The 16,329-nt window shown below is 46.4% G+C and overlaps 1 protein-coding gene across 2 annotated transcripts in view; it reads left to right on the forward strand.

Annotated features, from left to right (window-relative positions):
* The window catches only part of mybpc2a (myosin binding protein Ca), a 108,833-nt gene that overhangs the window by 25,671 nt on the left and 66,833 nt on the right, over nt 1-16,329 (forward strand). For both annotated transcript variants that reach the window (XM_070861775.1, XM_070861776.1), the window contains exons 8-10: nt 2,100-2,217; nt 15,321-15,363; nt 16,209-16,265. In XM_070861775.1, coding sequence (XP_070717876.1) covers nt 2,100-2,217; nt 15,321-15,363; nt 16,209-16,265 — 218 coding nt within the window. The remainder of the gene's footprint in view (nt 1-2,099; nt 2,218-15,320; nt 15,364-16,208; nt 16,266-16,329) is intronic.

Here is a 16,329-nt window from a genome sequence, read left to right on the forward strand (position 1 = left end):
ACCCATCGTGTCTGTGTCGGCTCTTGCTGGACTTACAGTTGCCCCTTGGGCTAATTCAGAAGGTTGTCCCAGGGAAACTCTTTTGTGACAGCTTTGCCCAGTTGTGTCACTCACCTGCTGTCTGTCAGAACCTTCTGATTGACACGTTTGAAAAAAAGACTTGCATTTATATAGCGCCTTTCACGTCTTAAGCACATTCCAATGCATTTTACAGCCAAATGAAGTCCTTTTTGGAGTGTAGTCACTGTGGTAATGTGGGAAACACGGCAGCCAATTTGCGCACAGCAAGCTCCCACAAACAGCAACGTGATAATGACCGGATAATCTGTTTTTAAGTGATGTTGGTTGAGGGATAAATATTGGCTGGGATAACTCCCCTGCTCCTCTTCGAATAATGCCAGGGGATCTTTTACGTCCACCTGAGAGAGCAGACAGGGCCTCGGTTTAACGTCTCATCTGAAAGACGGCACCTCCGACAGTGCGGCGCTCCCTCAGCACTGCACTAGGAGTGTCAGCCTAGATTTCTGTGCTCAAGTCCCTGGAGTGGGACTTGAACCCACAACCTTCTGACTCAGAGGCGAGAGTGCTGCCCACTGAGCCACGGCGGACACGATAACGTCTAATGTAAGCTACTGTGCGTGCCATTAGTTCCCTGGATACATTATTGTAACTGGGACCATTGCTTAAAGAGTGTGGGTCGGGCAAGTACATGCCTGCAGTTTCCAACTCCCACAAGGCCAGGACTGGTAGTAAGTAGTTGTCATAAGAACATAAGAAATAGGAGCAGGAATAGGCCATTTTGCCCCTCGAACCTGCTCCACCATTCAATAAGATCATGGCTGATCTGATCTTGGGCTCAGCTCCACTTCCCTGTCCGCTCCCCATAACTCTTGACTCCATTATTGTTCGAAATTGTGTCTACCTCCACCTTAAATATATTCAATGACCCAGCCTCCAGATCTCTCTGGTGCAGAGAATTCCACAGATTTACAACCCTCTGAGAGAAGAAATTCCTCCTCATCTCAGTTCTAAGTGGACGACCCCTTATTCTTAAACCATGCCCCCTAGTTCTAGATTCTCCCACGAAGAGAAACATCCTCTCTGCATCTACCCTGTCAAGCCCCCTCAGAATCTTATACGTTTCAATAAGATCATCTCTCATTCTTCTAAACTCCAATGAGTACAGGCCCAACCTGCTCAACCTTTCTTCAAAAGCCAACCCCTTCATCGCGGGAATCAACCTGGTGAACATTCTCTGAACTGCCTCCAAAGCAAGAATATCCCTCCTTAAATAAGGAGACCAAAACTGTACGGAGTACTCCAGGTGTGGCCTCTTGGTTCACCCATTGTTACATGGGTGTAAAAACACCAGCCCCAGCTTGCTAAGCAAGGACAGCCAGGTGACACCAGTTGTTGCAGAGATGCAAGAGAGCCAGCGGAGGGGAGGAAATGGGCAGGTCACGGGAGCAAAGCCATTATTACAGTTACACAGGGCCTTGGTGAGACCGCACCTGGAGTATTGTGTGCAATTTTGGTCTCCTTACCTAAGAAAGAATATGCCATAGAGGGAATGCAGCGAAGGTTCACCAGACTGATTCCTGGGATGCCAGGACTGTCGTATGAGGAGAGATTGGGTCGACGAGGCCTGTATTCACTAGAGTTTAGAAGAATGAGAGGGGATCTCATTGAAACGTATGAAATTCTGATGGGGTTGGACAGACTAGATGCGGGGAAGATGTTTCCCCCTGGCTGGGAAGTCTAGAACAAGGGGTCACATAGTCTCAGGATACGGGGTAGGAAATTTAGGACCGAGATGAGGAGAAATCTTTTCACTCAGAGGGTGGTGAACCTGTGGAATTCTCTACCACAGAAGGCTGTGGAGCCCAAGTAATAGAATATATTTAAGAGGGAAATATAAATTTCTACAAACAAAAGACATCAAGGGGTATGAGGAGAAAGTGGGAATATGGTGTTGAGATAGAGGATCAGCCATGATCACATTGAATGGCGGTGCAGACTCGAAGGGCCGAATGGCTCAAGACTGCTCCTATTTTCTATGTTTCTGTTACGACAATAGATAATAAACTGTCTCTCTACAGATTTACACCTATGAGATGAAGGTAATTAAAGTTGACAAGACAGTCACAGGGGCCTACAGGTGTGAGGTGACCTCGAAAGATCAGTTCGACAGCGTGGCCTTTGATCTCACCATTGAAGGTAAGAAGCTTCTTTTAAGGTTAATCCTGCCTGATTTTCTGCTGAGTGGGGGCGCTCAATGTTGTTGTCTGCTGACGTCAACCTGCTTGGCTCAGTTAGTCATACTCTTACCCCTGGGGCTAAGGGTTCAAGGCCCCGCTCTGGAGACTTGAGGTCAAAAACTATGGTAGCACCCCAGTGCAGTAATGAGGGTGTGTTGCATAGACGGAGGGTACTGACCTTCAGAGGAGATGTTAACACGAGGCCCTGACTACCTGTTCCAGTTGATGTCATCAAAGACTTCACGGCACTATATCACCAGACATTTACAGATGGGAAAAGCCATTTTGGCCATCTCAATTCATTCATTCCGAAAGACTTCACACATTCCCTCCCACAACGCTTCAAGATTCAACTGGTTCATAGAAACATAATTTACAGCACAGAAGGAGGCCATTTCGGCCCATCGTGTCCGTGCCGGCCGACAAAGAGCTACCCAGCCTAATCCCCCTTTCCAGCTCTTGGTCTGTAGCCCTGTAGGTTACGGCTCTTCAGGTGCACATCCAGGTACTTTTTAAATGTGGTGAGGGTTTCTGCCTCTACCACCCTTTCAGGCAGTGAGTTCCAGACCCCCACCACCCTCTGGGTGAAAAAAGTTCTCCTCAAAGCCCCTCTAATCCTTCAACCAATTACTTTAAATCTGTGCCCCCTGGTTATTGACCCCTCTGCTAAGGGAAATAAGCCCTTCCTATCCACTTTATCTAGGCCCCTCATAATTTTATACACCTCAATTAAGTCTCCCCCTCAGTCTCCTCTGTTCCAAATAAAACAACCCCAAACTATCCAATCTTTACTCTTGGCTAAAATTCTCCAGTCCTGGCAACATCCTCGTAAATCTCCTCTCCAGTGCAATCACATCAAGATAGTCACCAAGAAATCCAATCGGGAACTCAGGAGGAACTTCTTTACCCAGAGAGTGGTGAGAATGTGGAACTCGCTGCCACAGGGAGTGGTTGAAGCGAATAGTGTCGATGTATTTAAGGGGAGGCTTGACAAGCATATGAGGGAGAAGGGAATAGAGGGTTATGCTGATAGATTTAGATGAGGAAAGATGGGAGGAGGCTCGAGTGGAGCATAAACGCCGCATGGACTGGTTGGGCCAAATGGCCTTTTTCTGTGCCAAATATCCCGTGTAATCCTATGTAATCTTTTCTGTAATAACAATCCAGTGCTTAAATATTCTCCATTCCTCTCTCTGGGAATACATTTCATAAGAAATTGGAGCAGGAGTAGGCCATAAGCCCCCTCGAGCCTGCACTACCATTCAATAAGGTCATGGCTGATCTGATCATGGACTCAGTTCCCATTCCTTGCCCGCTCCCCATAACCCCTTATCCCCTTATCATTTAAGAAACTATTTCTGTCTTAAATTTATTCAATGTCCCAGCTTCCACAGGTCTCTGAGGCAGCAAATTCCACAGATTTACAGCCCTCTGAGAGAAGGAATTTCTCCTCATCTCTGTTTTAAATGGGCAGCCCCTTATTCTAAGATCATGCCCTCTAGTTCTAGTCTCCCCCATCAGTGGAAACATCCTCTCTGCATCCACCTTGTCAAGCCCCCTCATAATTTTAGACATTTCGATAAGATGACCTCTCATTCTTCTGAATTCCAATGAGTAGAGGCCCAACCTACTCAACCTTTCCTCATAAGTCAACTCCCTCATCAACCTAGTGAACCTTCTCTGAACTGCCTCCAAAGCAAGTATATCCTTTCATAAATATGGAAACCAAAACTGCACGCAGTATTCCAGGTGTGGCCTCACCAATATCCTGTACAGCTGTAGCAAGACTTCCCAGCTTTTATACTCCATCCCCTTTGCAATAAAGACCAAGATACCTGATCACTTGCTGTATCCGCATGCTATCCTTTTGTGTTTCATGCACGAGTGCCCCCAGGTCCTGCTGTATTGTGGCACTTTTCAATCTTTCCCCATTTAAACAATAACTTGCTCTTTGATTTTTTTTCTGCCGAAGTGCATGACCTCGTGAATTACTCACTCTTTGTGTAAAGAGTTTTCTGAGATCAGCCCCCTCGCGAGTTTGAAGCAGTGTCCCCTTGTCCTGCTGTTAATTTACCTTTTTATTATATGCTTCACATACTTTTGTTCACTCTCCAAGTTGCAAAGCCCACCTTCACCAGTCTTTTCCTATAACTCTGGCACTTTTGTTAATAATAACAAGCCGTCGTCTAAAATATCTCTGCAATCCCCTTTTGTGGTTTCCTCAAGATTCAATTGGTCTCAATCCGCCCTTGGCAAATATGTGCTGCCTTCATTTTTTTTTTAGTTCACAGGATGTGGGCGTCGCTGGCAAGGCCGGCATTTATTGCCCATCCTTAATTTCCCCCTTGGGAAGGTGGTGGTGAGCCACCTTCTTGAACCACTGCAATAGCAGTTTTGTACAACTGAGTGTCTCGCTGGGCCATTTCACAGGGCAGTTAAGAGTCAACCACATTGCTGTGGGTCTGGAGTCACACATACGAACATACGAACAATGACGGAAAGGTAAAGACTGTCATGTATCTTACATTATTATATATAACTGTATCCCAACATGCTATACATGACTGTAATAAGATATGACCTGTAACCACCAGCATACCTTACCACCAGGGGTGCACTTGCAAGAGACAGGTATATAAGCACAGGTCTCAGGCAAGTGCAGCATTCCAGAGCTGTGAAATAAAGGTGCAGGTCCAGAGTGACCTTGACTTCACTACATGCCTCGTGTGAATCTGTACTGAGGGGACAGGACTTTACAGTGGCGACGAGTTACGGGATTACAGAATCCACAGAATGGCGAACAACGGATCAGATAAAAAGTACAATGCGGGAAACAATTAGGAGGACTTTATAGAAAGGCTCCAGCAAAGCTTTGTAACCAAAGACTGGTTGGGCGACGATAAGGCAGACAAGAGAAGAGCCCATCTCTTGACCAGCTGTGGCTCAAAAACATACGCTTTAATGAAGGATCTGTTGGCACCCGAGAAACCAGCAAGCAAGTCGTTTGAAGAATTGAGCACACTGGTAAGAGACCATCTGAAGCCAGCGAGCAGCCTACACGTGGCCAGGCACAAGTTCTACAACTGCAGACGCTGTGTGGGCCAGAGCACACCCGACTTTGTGGCGGAAGTTCGGAGGTTGGCTAGTTTATGTGAGTTCTCCGATGAACTGAGGAGAGAAATGCTGAGAGACTTTTTCATTGAAGGAATAGGCCAGGACCTGCGTAATCCACATGGATGCGTGACCAAGGCTTGGCGGGCCATGGCCAGGGGCTAAGGAGGGAGCTTCCCTGGGCGCATGGCCCAGCTGGGCACATGTGTTGCACCTGCGAACACAAAGTTCCAGATCTGCGTCTATCCGTGGCCACCAAACGTGTGACCTGGCAATTGCCTTCATCATGACAATCCCGGGTGCTCATTGTGGAGTTCTCTGATGAACACCTTTCTGCCCTTCTGGGGCATGACTACGCGGTTTCCCCACAGTAGGCAATCGGCCTGAATCGAGAGTTCATCCCTGCGGCTGTGAAATGGTTTAAAATCCTCAGGGCATGCCCTGTACGTGGCTGCCCAGTCCCCATTCAGGACACATTTCTTGACTAGAGACAATAGCGGGTCTCTATTTGTCCAGACTTTAATCTGACGGGCTGTCACGGGTGAGTCTTCGCTTCCGAAAGCTTCAACAGCCATGACCATCTCAGCACCATGCTCGGTAGCCCCCTCAGTGGTGGCTAGTGGGAGCCTGCTGAGTGCATCGGCGCAGTTTTCGGTGCCCGCTCTGTGCCGAATTGTATAGTCATAGGCGACTAATGTGAGTGCCCACCTCTGTATGCGGGCCGATGCATTTGCATTTATGGCCTTGTTGTCGGCCAAAAGGGACGTTAGGGGTTTGTGATCTGTCTCCAGCTCAAATTTCCTGCCAAACAGGTACTGGTGCATTTTCTTTACAGCATATACACATGCGAGCGCCTCCTTTTCTACCATCCCGTAACCCCTTTCTGCCTGGGACAGACTCCTGGAGGCATAAGCTACCGGCTGTAACTGACCCTTGACATTGATATGCTGCAGCACACACCCGACACCATAGGACGACGCATCGCAAGTTAACACAAGTTTCTTACATGGGTCATATAGTGTTAACAGAGTGTTGGAACATAACAAATTGCGTGCTCTATTAAAAGCCCTTTCCTGGCTGTCCCCCCAGACCCATTCGCGACCTTTGCGTAGGAGCACGTGTAGTGGCTCTAGCAGCGTGCTCAATTTGGGAAGAAAGTTACCAAAATAGTTCAGGAGTCCCAGGAACGAACGCAGCTCCGTCGTGTTACGGGGTCTGGGTGTTCTCTGGATCGCTTCCGTCTTGGACGCAGTAGGGCTGATCCCGTCTGCTGCTACCGAGGAATCCAAGCTACTCACCACCGTCAACACACATCGAGGCCTTTTCATGTACAATCGATGCCCATTCGGCATCAGGTCGGCAGCTGCCATATTCCAGCGCAACATGAAGAGTCTGCTCAAGTCCATCCCGGGGACGGTTGTATTTCAAGACGACATACTTATCACGGGCAGGGGCACCAACTGTTAGATCTCTTAATTTCCAATGAAATACGAACTCCAATTGTAGCTTTAATTTCTTTATTTTTGGCAGAGAGCAACAACAAGTTCTTGGCTTTAAGCCAGGTCTTTGTCCTTCTGGGACCACATGGTCAAAATGGCTGTACTTATACCTGGATCAATTTACAGAAAAGAACTCGCCGCCTTTGACCTTATTGGCTCAATTAATAGTCTTTTAACCTTTTAATTGGCTCGCTACCCAAGAGTCCTAAAATGTCAAGTTGATTGATGCCTTAATGTAACATGCTGAACTGCATGTAGCAGCCTTGACTTGGGGGTCTGTGAATTTTCACAGTCTGTCTAAATGCAGCCTGTTTGAATTCTCTATCAATCCCCCCTTTGATTCTTTCACAAACTGAATCATAAAACATCAGGTATCACTGGTTAAACATTCTGCAAAATAATTGCATACATGTTAATAGAGTTTCCTTCTAAAATTTATTGATGTGTTTCACCACATGTCCGGACTAGTAGCTTCCACGCAAATTTACACCAACCCGAGTTCCATCGTGGCCACAATGGAAGTCTGGTTTTAGTAGGTTAATTAACCTTATTCCAATTTAATCCAAATCATATCTTAGTTCAACCAGTAAACAATCTTCCCTTAAGCATAACATACCCCTGTGCCACGTACAGATGGTCTGCTGGGACCTGCAAGGTGTCTCACCTGCGGGACAGCAGCTACAGCCACCTGGTCGCAACAACATTTAATCAACATAAACAAACAATATAAAAGTAAAACAATTACAACAAATAGAATTAAACCTTCCACCAATGAAGTTCCTATTGAACCTAGCCATTCAGTGGCTCCACTCCACAAAGTGAATAATGAGGGTTGCTTAAGTTTTTCTACCTCCTTTTGGATATGCTCCGCTAAGTGGGTAATTTCTTCGGAGCTATCTGGGATATATGTGCAACACTCAGTTCCGAGTAGGGCGCAAGTACCTCCCTTTTCAGCCAGGATGTAATCAAGGGCCAGTCTATTCTGTAGGGCTACTGTGCGGATTGCTACCATTTCTGCATTGATTTTAACTCGGGTCTCTGAGGTATCATTGGCTACTCGTTCCACAACGGATGCCATGTTAATGGATTCCCTTGCCAGTTTGGCGGTCCCATACCCGGGGATCAGAATGGCAAAGAACCTCTGTTTCTGTGATAGCTCTCTTAGGACGGTGTAAATGTTCCGACAGTGACTTTATATGAGACATATAAGGCACAATGTAGGCTAAATAGCAGGATCCCATCCAATTCTGGGGAAGCCAAGGGTAGGCCTTGTGGCCACACACCCAATAGGTGCCATTATAGGCAATGAATGTTAACTGTTTCTTTGTCAGCAACTCCGGGGCCTGTCCAGGCTTTTTCATCTGTTTTATTCTGAATCCCTGTTACGTTAAAAATTCCCACATAGGCCCAGTTTGGAGGTTACAATCTGACTACCTTTGAAGGGGGATACCAACCGTGCTACAATAATTCCAAACGGCCCCCATTTTTTGTTATCACTAATACAACGGGAATAGGATTATATTATAATTCCGGGAGCAGTTACTATACCCCATATTTTAGCCTCCTTTGATGTTTCTAATCAGACAGACCGATTTCCCCCGGTCTTCCTATTCCCGTTGTATTAGTGATAACAAAAAATGGGGGCCGTTTGGAATTATTGTAGCACAGTTGGTATCCCCCTTCAAAGGTAGTCAGATTGTAACCTGCTGACTTCCATTTACGTGCCCAGTTTTCCGTATCCTGAAACGCATTGACTGTTTTGTTTTGATTAATTATCCACTCAGCCATTTCCGAGATATTCAAGGGAACTGGCCTCAAGGGAATCCCTCCCTTTGAGTGAATAGGAATATGTGCACACACCCAACAACTAGAAATGTTACCTTGTTTGGCATAAATGTATGACATATATAAAAAGGTATTTACATGTAATTCCCTTGCTACCCTACTATTTCCCTTTGGTGCAGAAGGTCGGCTAGTAAGAAGTAGGCCTATGCCTAGAATACCTACAATCAATAATACAGTAAATTTATACATTTTCGCAAAAAGTAATTGTCCTTATTAGATTTCAGCTTCAGTTACGGGTGCTCGTTTAACGTGTGAAGCGTGGGTCCAGGCTTTCTTTCCTTGGAATTTAATAGCTGCCTGGGTGGTCAATAACACTTGATAAGGTCCTTCTCACTTGGCACCCAAAGGTTCTTTATGCAACTTTTTCACATACACCCAGACTCCCGGGATGATGTTGTGTCCTCCTTCGGGTGGATTACCCCAAGCTGCCGATACCTGTCGGGAAACAGAACTAATAGCATTGGTTAAGTTCTGACAGTATGATAACAAAGTGTCATTCATTAAGTGAACATCAGCTTTCCGTAAATCGATAGTTCCTGGCAGCGACATGGGTCTTCCTGTTATCATTTCAAATGGGCTTAGACCTGTAGTTCTGTTTGGGGTTGCCCTAATGCTACATAGCACTATTGGTAGTGCCTGGGGCCATGGTGTTCCTTCTTGGTGATATTTGGCAAGCTGTTGTTTCAGAGTTTGATTCATTCGCTCTACTTGTCCTGATGATTGTGGGTGATAAGGATAGTGTAAATCCCACGTAATTTTCAGTAACCTACAGACTTCTTGGCAGACAGCACCTGTGAAGTGTGTTCCCTGATCTGAGTCAATGCTACTCGGGACTTCCCATCGGGGAATGTAATCCTTACACAAGACCTTTGCAGTGTGATTGGCTGTGGCTCTTTTAGTTGGGACAGCTTCTACCCATCTAGAGAATCTGTCGACCATGACAAGAATGTTAGTGTATCCTTGGCATGGAGGAAGAGATATATAATCAACCTGCAGATGCTGGAATGGTCTGACAGGGGCAGGGGGCCTGAGTTGGGGCATTACCGTGATGGGTCCAGAATTATTTTTCTGGCAGACCACACAGCGGTCTGTTACCAGCTGGGCATGTTTTTTAAATCCCCGACCCCACCAGCTTTTCTGGAACTGTGCCGTCATCTGTTGTGAGGCCAAGTGTCCCCACGAGTGGACTTGTTGGGCTAAAAAAGGCATAAGCGCTTGTGGCGCAACTGGCTTGTCGGTAACTCTTTGTCTCCAGACACCAACTTCACATAGCTTAATTCCTGCCTCAATCCATGTCCATTTTTCCTCTTGGGAGCACTCGCCTTGCATTGTTTGAAGGTCTCATGTCAGAGTCCTGAGTGCTTTCAATCTGCACATCTGTGTTGGTTCTTCTGGAGGAACGCCCTGTGAGGCGATATCTTTAGCTGCCTGGTCGGCTAGGGCATTTCCCTGTGCTTCTGTGGTATTTTCCTTGGTATGGGCCTTACACTTCAGGATGGACACTTCCTGAGGTAATTGTATGGCCTCCAGTAAGTCTCGGACTTCTTTTCCATTTTGGATAGGTGTACCAGCAGCAGTGAGGAATCCTCTTTTCCGCCATAACAGACCAAAGTCGTGAGCGACTCCAAAAGCATAACGCGAATCTGTGTAGACATTAGCTGTCTGTCCTTCTGCTATTCGACATGCTTCTGACAGGGCCCGTAACTCGGCCTGTTGTGCTGACATTCCTGAGGGTAAACATCCTTTTGCCACTACCTCATATAAGGTTGTAACTGCCCATCCTGCTTTTCTGGTACCATTGTCCACAAAGGAGGAACCATCTGTAAACAGGATGAGGTCTGGGTTGTGCAGAGGCTCCTCTGCTGCTAAGGCTGCTTCTTCTGTTTCTTTTAAAATCTCCACCCAGTCATGCTCTTCACATTCTCCCCCCTCTTGCTCCCTCGATTCTGACATCGGGAGCATGGTTGCGGGATTAACCGGGCTGGCCCAGACGATATGGAGTTTAGGAGCTTCCAAAACTGCTGTCCAGCGGGTCCATCTTGCTGCCGTCACCTGAGACATTCTATTCATAGACAGCAAAGCGTGTACGGTATGGGGACACTTGACAATCAGCTTTTGGTCGAGGACTAGACCCGCAGTGGTCATTACCGCTCGACATGTAGCTTCCATGGCCATTAGGCAACTTCCCCATCTGAGGGCTACCGCATCCAGTTTTGCCGAATAATAGCCAATAGGTCTTTGCCGATCCCCATGTTCTTGTGTCAGTATAGCTGTCATATATCCTTCTTTCTCATGGACAAACAGGGTAAATGGCTTACCACTGTCGAACCTCCGGTGCCAAAGGCACCGACCAAAATCCGTTGGCTATATCTATAACCGAGAAATATTTATGTTCCGGTTTGAGGGCATTAAAAATGGTGGAGGGATCTGCGACCAAAGGAGCTTTATGATCAATACACTGGTTAGCTTTCTTATAATCGACAGTCAAACGCCAAGTCTCATTAGATTTCTGTACCGGCCACATGGAGCTATTGGAGGAGCTATGCGTTTTAATAAGCACCCCTTGTTTCTCCAATTGCTGAATAACCGGTAAGATTCCCGCGATGGCAGTTGGACTGATGGGATACTGTTTAGTGCATGGAGGCTTGGTCCCTGTAAATGACGCAGGCTCCATCTGGAGTAGGCCACAATCATTCTTATCTTTAGCCCATATCGGGTGTTCCTTCAATTCTTCTTTCTTCAAAGTTCTAATTGACCATGTCACCCGACCATCCTCGAAATGCAACGATGAATTTAGTTGGATTAGAACGTCCATTCCCAAAAGGGGTTGATCTACTGGACCTATCCAGACCGGCGTGGTTAGTTCATGTGGACCCAGCCCTTTCAGTACCGGTGTTGTCCTTTTAATTTCCATTTTATGGCCCCCAACTCCATAGGCTGTACGTGCCCTACCATCCAATGGCAAAAAGTCTCCATATTGTAGTGGTAAGCATGTTAATTCCGCCCCTGTGTCTAAAAGACAGTCCACATCCTTGTCGCCCACCCTCACAGTTATATATAGCCCATCTCCCCTTTGTTGTATTAGTGCGAGGAGGGGGGCCAGGGTGGGCTCTAATCGTTTTTTGCTATCCCAAGTAACTCCTTCTGTTGTTGTATTGTCAGTCGCTTAAATGCTTCTATGAGGTCGTTATTTTGTGACAAGCCTGGTTTGTTGACTGAATTGTATCCCTGGCTGCGTCCTCTTCCTCAGCCACGACCTTTCTGTTTTGCCCTACACGTCTTGGCCCAGTGACCTTCTTTCCCACAATAATGACATTTTCCGGGTAATTTTCCTAATAACTGTTTATCGGAATCCTGGGATTTCCATCCCATAGCCTGTACAGCTCGGACTTTAGCTCCCATATCCCGATCTAATTGGTTACATCGATCCACCAATACTGCAAAGGTAGTTCCTCTACCTTCCCAGTCCGGTAACACTAGCTTAAGCATTTTGGACAGTTCTGGCTTTAGACCTGCCACGAAAGCTGCTTTCAGGGGTCCAAACACTTGTTCATCCATTTCCTCATCCGTATTATTCATACCCGAATGTTCTAGCCACGTGCATCTAAACCGCTCGTCATACTCCAGGACCTCCTCTGTTCCTTTCTGTTGGCAGGCTGCAATTTTTCCCCAGTCTGTCTTAGCTGGACGGAAGGCTTGCAGCCAGTGTTTAATCGCCTCCCATCCTGCGTCTAATTCTTGCTCATTCTGCCCCAAAGCTTCATCTACCTTGTCGTGCAATTTTCTTCCCTGTGTTTTTGGCACCATTATGGTCAACATTTGCACTCCGTCCCAGGGATGAAGTTGATATATATTTCTTAAGCGGTCCAATTGGTCCCACGTTTTTACTCCCCCTTTCTTTGGATTGGGCAATTCCTTGGACCATTTATCAATTTTCTCTGGGTCTGCCGGATCATGAATTAAGTATTTTTCATACACCCTTCGCTTCGTTTTTTTGGTTCTGCCCTCATCTGCAGTCTCTTCTGATTTGACTACAACGTGTCTTTTTTTAAACGGGGCAAAGCGCACCCCTAATTCATCATCCTCCGACACTGTATTGTCGGAGGATTCAGAATCCGTATCTATTCCTCAGTCGTGTCTTCGGGTTTGCGCTTTTAATTTATCCAAACATGGGTACCCTGGGAATTGATCAATACATTTTCCATTTCCTATTACTGTCTCTTGACCTAATGATTTTTTCCATTCTTTAATTTCACCTTTAAGATCTTTAACTTCCACTTCCAGCTTTTCAAGTTCAAGCTTTTTCTGTCGCAGCTGCGCACAAACTGCTTGCAATTGATCCTTTGTACTGATCAGTTCTCGATCATGTTGGGAACGCATTATAATTTCATTCCGCTTTCGAATCTGGCCCATAACCGCTAGGGACCATCTAGTTCGCTCTTTATTTTTCATACGGGTCGTTTTTCCCCAGACCCTTTTAATCTCGTCCAAGGACCATTGTCCTTTGGAGGTTCCGTACTTTTGTTCGATCTTAATACAGGTTTTAGATAAATTGAATTGTTGCTCTATGTATTCTTTCAACTGTTCGAGAATTAAATCTAGCGAAACTTCAGATGGTGCCTGCCCACCTTTAACAGTTGTAGGCAATTCTTTGCTCTTATCTCCTGCTGCCATAATTTCTTTACTGGGGTCTCGAGTCGTAGGCTTTCTAGCCGATCAATAGGTCGGTAATTAATTAACTAACACACCGCCGAAGTTTAGACGTCTATATGTGACCTCGAGCCGACTACCAACCGGTGGGTTTGCAAACCGGAGGCTTTCGGAATCGCGTAGAAGGAGAGGCGAATTTAGACTTTTGACCGAGGACTTTTTTTAAAAGAGGTGTCCTTACCTCAATATGTAGGTCCGATGTCCAAAATTCAGTTTCTTTCCTCAGCGACCCTGCTCGCAGCGCCAAAATTGTTAGATCTCTTCATTTCCAATGAAATACGAACTCCGATTGTAGCTTTAATTTCTTTATTTTTGGCAGAGAGCAACAACACGTTCTTGGCTTTAAGCCAGGTCTTTGTCCTTCTGGGACCACATGGTCAAAATGGCTGTACTTATACCTGGATCAATTTACAGAAAAGAACTCGCCTTCTTTGACCTTATTGGCTCAATTAATAGTCTTTTAACCTTTTAATTGGCTTGCTACCCAAGGGTCCTAAAATATCAAGTTGATTGATGCCTTAATGCAACATGCTGAACTGCATGTAGCAGCCTTGAATTGGGGGTCTGTGAATTTTCACAGTCTGTCTAAATGCAGCCTGTTTGAATTCTCTATCACCAACTCCCATCTCCATTATTTGGAGGAAGTACTAAAGCGGTTGGATCGGGTAGGCCTACGAGTGAAGAAATCCAAGTGCCTGTTTCTCGCACCCGAGGTTGAATTTTTGGGCAGAAGGTTTGCCGCTGATGGAATCCGCCCAACAGAGTCCAAAACAGAAGCAATTTGCCTGGCACCCAGGCCCCGGAATGTATCAGAACTGCGCGCCTTTCTCGGGCTACTCAATTACTTTGGGAACTTTATGCAGAACTTAAGCACGCTGCTGGAGCCTCTCCACGTGCTACTCAGGAAGGGGCGCGATTGGTGGGCGAGAGCGTAGACCACCTGAGAGACTGAACCTATAAAGACAAGAAGATCTTGGGGGAGGGTGATGTCATGTATCTTACATTATTATATATAACTGTATCCTAACATGCTATACATGACTGTAATAAGATATGACCTGTAACCACCAGCATACCTTACCACCAGAGGTGCACTTGCAAGAGACAGGTATATAAGGACAGGTCTCAGGCAAGTGCAGCATTCCAGAGCTGTGAAATAAAGGTGCAGGTCCAGAGTGACCTTGACTTCACCACATGCCGCGTGTGAATCTGTACTGAGGGGACAGGACTTTACAAAGACGATCTGGTCCTTCGAGCCTGTCCCACACAATTGAGTATCACAATACCTTGTGCATCACAACATTTACATTCGACCCCACCTGGAACCATGTGATCTCCTGGGAGAGATTTTTTAAAAACCCAGGCCAATTTGGGAAAAGAAAATCTGGGAAATTCCTCTCCGACGCATCTCAGCGATCGAAACTAGTCCAGGAGATCACTCTGGCCATTAAACTCCCTGCAGTAAGAGGTAATCTCCGCCGCAGCCAGAAACAAATCCAGCTTTCGCTCGAAGGGTTTCAGTGAGTCTGCATCCACCACATGAGAGGGTAGCTTGTTCCAGAGGTCTACTGCTCTCTGGGAAAAGACCCACCCCCTGACATCTATCCTCGACCTAACCTTATACAACCAGACCAGGTAAGGGCGGCAGATTTCCTTCCTGAAAGGGCATTAACGACAATCTGGTAATTTCATGGTAACCATTACCGACACTGGCTTTTTAATTCCAGATTTATTAAATTAACTGAATTTAAATTCCCCAGCTGCCGTAGTGGGATTTGAACTCATAGTCTCCGGATCAGCTGGATTACTACTCCAATAATATTACCACTATGCCACCGTTTGCATGTCCCCAATTGCCCTGTGTTGCCTGTCTAAGTCTTCACGAATTTCTCCACAGATGTTGCAGATGAGACTAACATTTTGACAGCTTTCAAGCGGACGTGAGTATTCCTCCCTTTCTTCACCCTTAATCAAACGATTCTGTGTCATTTATTGCCCCGACCGAGCTGTCCCGGTGATGGTGGGCCATCTTCCTGAAAATAGCGGTTTGGTACAACTGAGTGGCTCGCTGGCCCATTTCAGGGGGCAGTTAAGAGTCAACCCCATTGCTGTGGGTCTGGAGTCAGTTGGAGGCCAGACTGGGTAAGGGCAGCAGCTTTCCTTTCCGAAAGGACATTCCGTTGAGTTTTAACAGTCATCCCACAGCTTCATGGTCACTTTTACTGATACCTCTACCAGCCTTTTATTTCCATATTTTTTTAAAATTCAAATTCTTAAACCGCCATGGTGGGAGTTGAGCCCACGTTCTCCGCCCCTCTTTGCCGAGGCTCAGTGGGCAGCGCACTCACCTCTGAGCCAGAAGGTTGTGGGTTCAAGTCCCACTCCAAGGACTTGAGCACATAGATCTAGGCCGTCACTCTCCAGTGCAGTACTGAGGGAGCGCCGCACTGTCGGAGGTGCCGCCTTTCAGATGAGACGTTAAACCGAGGCCCCCGTCTGCTCTCTCAGCTGGACAGAAAAAAAATCCCACGCCGCTATTTCGAAGAAGAGCGGGGGGGAGTTCTCCCTGGGGCCAATATTTATCCCTCACCCAGCATAACAAAAAACAGATTATCTGGGGCGTTGTCACGTTGCTGTTTTTGGGAGCTTGCTGTGCGCTAATAGGCTGCCGCCTTTACCCGCATGACACAGTGACTACACTCCAAAAGTACTTCATTGGCTGTAAAGTGCTTTGAGATGTCCGGTGGTTGCTATATAAATGCAAGTCTTTTATTTTCACTTGCAGAGGTGAAGCTGGAGAAGATGCAGGGGAACTTGATTTCAGTGTCCTCCTGAAGAAAAGGTAGGTGAGGAGTGTACACTTTGTAAAGTGTGTAAACATATATTATAAGCCATAGCTTGGCTCA

The sequence above is a fragment of the Pristiophorus japonicus genome, chromosome 19, assembly GCF_044704955.1.
Source record: "Pristiophorus japonicus isolate sPriJap1 chromosome 19, sPriJap1.hap1, whole genome shotgun sequence".
NCBI classification, from domain to species: domain Eukaryota; kingdom Metazoa; phylum Chordata; class Chondrichthyes; family Pristiophoridae; genus Pristiophorus; species Pristiophorus japonicus.